Here is a 5,189-nt window from a genome sequence, read left to right as displayed (position 1 = left end):
AACTCTCCCTCTGACATCCTGCTCCAACTACACCGATCCTCTCAGTAGACAACTCTCCCTCTGAATCCTGTTCTAACTACACCGACCCTCTCAGTAAGACAACTTCTCCCTCTGACAGCCTGTTCTATCTACACCGATCCTCTCAGTTGACAACTCTCCCTCTGACATCTTGCTCCAACTTACACTGATCCTCTCAGTAGACAACTCTCCCTCTGACATCCTGTTCTAACTACACCGATCCTCTCAGTAGACAACTCTCCCTCTGACAGCCTGTTCTATCTACACCGATCCTCTCAGTAGACAACTCTCCCTCTGACATCCTGCTTCCAACTACACCGATCCTCTCAGTAACAACTCTCCCTCTGACATCCTGCTCCAACTACACCGATCCTCTCAATAGACAACTCTCCCTCTGACATCCTGTTCAGAGAGAGAGAGAGAGAGAGAGAGAGAGAGAGAGAGAGAGAGAGAGAGAGAGAGAGAGAGAGAGGCTAGTCATCATCGGTCACATTCTACGTTTTTGAAAAAGGAAACTGCTATCAGACAGGTCACGTCCCAAACAACCACCCTCTACCCCTACATAGTGCACTACTCTTGACCAGCCCCTTAGGGGTTCTAGTTTTAAAAAGTAGTGCACTACATAGGGAAGAGGGTGCCACTTGAGATGTGAACCTAGAAGTACATCACCAAAGAGGAACCAAGAGAGTCCTTTTTTTATTTAAATTATGATTACCTTTATCTTCAAAAATATACAAACACAATGTTTTCCAAAAAAATCAAAAAACGATACAGTCATGTTTTACTGAAGTATACAGTAGTCCCTTCGGCTTGGGTCCACTATGTACATAGTCCATTCGTTTTCTTGGGGATGGTATTTGTTTTTTAAATATTTATATAGTTGTATTTGTACTTTCCCCCCCCCTCAACAATCCTTTCCCCATGTTGAAAATGGAAATCAAGGATCCCTCTCTTTTTTTACTTTGACGTCCCCTGCAAGGATGGTAGCGATTTCTCCTTGCATGAAAGCCCACGGTACGTTAGAGCCGACCAACGGACACTTCTCCCCGCTGGGACAGTACACCTCCCCGGTGGACCCTTGCTGTTTGATGCTCTCCCGCGAGCACGGGAAGCAGAACTTGTGTGAGGGTACCGACGGACACTGAACAAAGTGCGTGTCCTCTAACCTCTCGTGACAGAGCGTGCAGCAGAGGGGTACGCTCCCGGGTACTGACGAATCCGGAATGCTTTGAGGTCCGTGCCCTTGGTCCATSCCTCCTCCTGAAACGTGAGTTGTCCCCGCGCCACCAGTACCATCTCTCCCCTGTGCGGGCCGCCGGTTCTGGTTCATGGAGGAGGGTGAGAGCGGGCTACTGCTGTTGCGACGCGTGGTGGAGTGGACCTGGTTACCGTCTTTGGGCGAGCTGTTCCCGGCACCACCGCCGGCGTTGTCTGCCGCCAGGATCAGCGCTGCCATGGGAGACTGGCCGTTCTGCGAAGCTTCCGGTGGGGTGGTGCGAGAGTGGGGGGATATGGTGGTGGGGACGGAGGAGAAGCTCGGCGGCGGTCCCGGGGGCATTTTATGTCCGTCACGGTCAGATGGTGGACCCGGTAACCACTGCTGTCTGTCCTCCCCGTTATGCTTGGAGGCGGTTCCCTCTCTCTCTCCCTCCGGTTCTGGGGATGCTTTCCTCTTCATAGTCCGCAGGTGTTTTCCCCTGTCTGAAGGAAGGAAAGGGTTAAACATGGAGAAGGCTGAGGTAGCTAGACATGCTGATTAATACTGAGGAGAGACACGCACTTCCCTTGTTGCACAATAATACAAAACAAACAACAAATCTCTTATTCAGTAGTAGGGGTCATTCTTCTATGATTTAAAAAAATTGAATAATAATATTAACCTTTATTTATCCAGGGGAACCTAGTTAAATAAAAGCACATAAAATAAACACAAACCAACAAACAAACAAAGCCACTCATATGCATATTATAAATGTACAGCATGACTCGTGGCTGTGTTTGTGTCATGAGAAACAAAAAATGCAAATCTCTTTCTACCTCATTTGAATGGTAATGCATAAAGGGTTGACGTGTGAAATACTTTCTATCGGCTTTGAGCATATTGGGCTACGCACGACTTGCGTCATGAGAAAATGCTAAATATATTTTAAATGGAGTGTAATAGGTATGTTGCAAAACGTTCGTTAACATGCAGAATTATCTCTAGGCTGTATGCAGGCTAGGTTACTGTACTGCTCCATATAATGGAAAAACATCCCGAGCCAGCCAGCCAGTCAGCCAGCCAGCCAGCCAGTCAGCCAGCCAGAACCAACCTGATTTAGAAGCTGCGGCGCTCTGTTGTTGCTCATAGCCCATCACCCTCTGTTGCATGGCTGCAGGATCCTTCTTGAACCGGTTGTCGAAGGTATGGAGAGCCATCAAGTCTCTGACCGTTTTCCCCTTGTTCATCCACTCATCCGTCCTTTGTTTGTGGTTCTCTATCTCCGGTGTCAGGCTGTCCGGTCTGTGCTTATCCTTCTCGTGTTGCTCGATGCTGGAGAACGAGGTCGGACGCTTACCGCCGTGCCCGTTGGGGCTACCAGCCATCAAACCGGACCCCGGGTGTCCCATGGGTCGGCCGTTAACGGCGTGCACGGAGGACATGTTCCCGTTCACCAAAGGCACTAGACTAGGAGGAACCGTGTTATTCCTGCGCGGGTTTGGGCTCTGCCGGTTAAGCTCTGGTGGATCGTCCGGTTTAGGAAATCCATTAGGTACAGGAATTCCGTTAGCCTGTCTCCCAGACTGGTACTCTGGCCCCAGCCGCGGAGGACGGTCCGAGGTGGAGAGGGGGTAGCGGTCCAGGGGCTGTGAAGGCCGGGAACCGGGGTCTCCTCCAGACCCGTGGTGATTAGAATGAATTTCTTTCCCCGAGAGCTGTTGCTGCTGTTTAGCGGGCCCCGGAGATCTCCCCTCCTGTAAACCGTGAGCCCGCTTCAGCTGCCGGGCTGTCTCAATCACAAACTCGATCCGGTCCGCTCCTTCGTAGTTGACACATCCCCTGCAGATGGACTCGGTAAAATCCCAGATCATAGCCCAAGGCATACGGGGCAGGTCGCATAAATAACAGGACTGCCTTCTTGAAGCAGCTACCGTCGCGGACGACATAGCTTCCCTTTTCACCGAAAAACGGACCTTAAATCTCTCTCTAACCCAGGTCTCTGTGTGTGGATATCTCCTAGTCCTTTTTAGAAATCAGACACAGTTCCGTTTTCTCAAAAAGAAAAATACGTCCTCTACACCTCTCCGTCTYTCTCCTGACCTATAGCAACAAACAATTAAGTTACAAACAGAACTTCATGACAGCAGGGAGGATGTTTTCTTAGGCTACTACGACTGACGCGTCCTCTATCTGTCTCTCTTACTGCCTAGCCTACAGCCTCCGCTCAGCCCAGTCCCGGTGTGGAGCGGTGACGTCACCGCCCGGGCAGCGTCAACATTCTATTTACTTCATTCTTCGACGGCAGCCCCCTCAGGGCGCATGCTCAGTCACGCCAGTCTCTGTCGCCCCCTCATTTTTATTTATTTAATCACTACTTGAACCTGTGCCAAGAAGGTTACAACCAACCAGCCACCGCCAGATCGGGGGTGGGGAGAGACGGGGAACCGTGTTATTGTTGCCTTCTGCTTCAAGTTGAAACGGAAAAGATATCCACGATAAATATCCTGTTTGTAAAGAACATTCGACTCGAAATATGCAGGATATTGTGGCAGAGAGGACAGCGTGTTTTGTGCATTAGAGACATGTCTAAAAGCAACCGTACTGCACTCCGTTGGGGCTTTATTAAAACCCAACATTTACCTGAATATCAACATGACTAACATACTATTGGAATGTTGGAAATATAAACGGGGAAATATATATATATAAATAAATAAAAATCTTTAATGCGTTTGCAATGTCGTATAGGAAATCACCTTTCCCCGTTTACAGCAGCTACAGCCAGACCCTTTCGATGCGTAAAATATTCCCCAAATCCCGACTATTAGGCACAATCTTTCAGTAGCTGCAACAAAGTAACACATCCGCATTTCATCCCGTAGGCGATCCGCGTCATACCAAACCCGTAGCCCCGTCGTTACCGCGGCCTAATTCTACCGAATGAATATTCATGAGCATGCCAAAAGATCAAAATGATTTTTTATTTGCGTCAGCTTTCAGTGTGCTAATTCATATTGTAACCGTTGATCTTCGCATGGGCTACAGTATAACAACAGGGCGGTGATCTCTGTCTTCTGCACAGCGTACAGGCTGTTCCAGTAAACGCTATACTGTAGATGTGGGGATTTCCAGACTTGTGGAATGGGAGCCAGAACCYGATAGCCCACTTTATCCCAAGTAGGTTATATGAGGCCCTGCAACATCACATCACATCTGATGCATTTTGATGTTAACTATTGGTAAGTGGGTGGGTAGGCTACGGAAATAAATTATTAATGAACCGTCAACTACACCAGTCACTCAATAAACTAAATATTATAATCATTTGCCTATTCGAATGTGTCTGAAAAGCTTATCACTGAATACACCCGTGTGTAAAAGTCTGAATATGTGCATAAAAGGTTCTTAAAAGGGCAATAGATTTTCATGAATTCTAATGTAGAATTCCAGTGRGCTCCAACAGTTAAAGGGGTGACAGGAGGGAGGAACAAAGGTATTTGTTTTGTCATTCCACCCAAGGCAGGACTGAATTCATTCCAACAGATGCTTAGCTGGAGGGTGAGGCAATAATGCAACTGGCTGAAGCCTAGCAGCTGCCAACACAGTGTGTGTGTAGACACAAAGCAGGATATATTTGTGCAAGCCTGCCGCCGTGACGTTCCAACGAGGAAGTAAGATGTTTAGTCACGTACCGACCCGCCAAAAATCCTTCTTGCGCCCCGCCTCTACCCCCAACAATCCGCCTGCGCCCCGCCTCGGCCCTACCCGCCAACAATCCACCTTGCGCCCCGCCTCTACCGCCAACAATCCGCGCCTTGCGCACGCCTCGGCCCTACCCGCCAACAATCCACCTTGCGCCCCGCCTCTACCCGCAACAATCCGCCTTGAGCCACGCCTCGTCCCGCCAACCAATCCACCTTACGCCCCACCTCGTCTCACCATCCAGGAACCCTGGTTCCCAGCTAACCTG

At 49.2% G+C, this 5,189-nt stretch overlaps 1 protein-coding gene across 1 annotated transcript; it reads right to left on the bottom strand.

The window, feature by feature from the left end:
• Positions 1 to 695: 695 nt before the first annotated feature.
• On the bottom strand, positions 696 to 3,788 carry LOC112076287 (interferon regulatory factor 2-binding protein 2-A). The gene is made up of 2 exons (XM_024143130.2): positions 2,331 to 3,788; positions 696 to 1,719 (listed from the first exon to the last, which is right to left on the bottom strand). The coding sequence occupies exons 1-2, from the start codon at positions 3,163 to 3,165 to the stop codon at positions 956 to 958; spliced, it is 1,599 nt and encodes a 532-aa protein (XP_023998898.1). The 5' UTR covers positions 3,166 to 3,788; the 3' UTR covers positions 696 to 955.
• Between the last annotated feature and the right edge of the window lie 1,401 nt (positions 3,789 to 5,189).

This window comes from Salvelinus sp. IW2-2015, unplaced genomic scaffold (genome assembly GCF_002910315.2).
Source record: "Salvelinus sp. IW2-2015 unplaced genomic scaffold, ASM291031v2 Un_scaffold3661, whole genome shotgun sequence".
NCBI lineage: Eukaryota > Metazoa > Chordata > Actinopteri > Salmoniformes > Salmonidae > Salvelinus > Salvelinus sp. IW2-2015.
The sequence above is the reverse complement of the archived record's forward strand: the minus strand, read 5'-3'. Positions and strand labels throughout refer to the sequence as shown.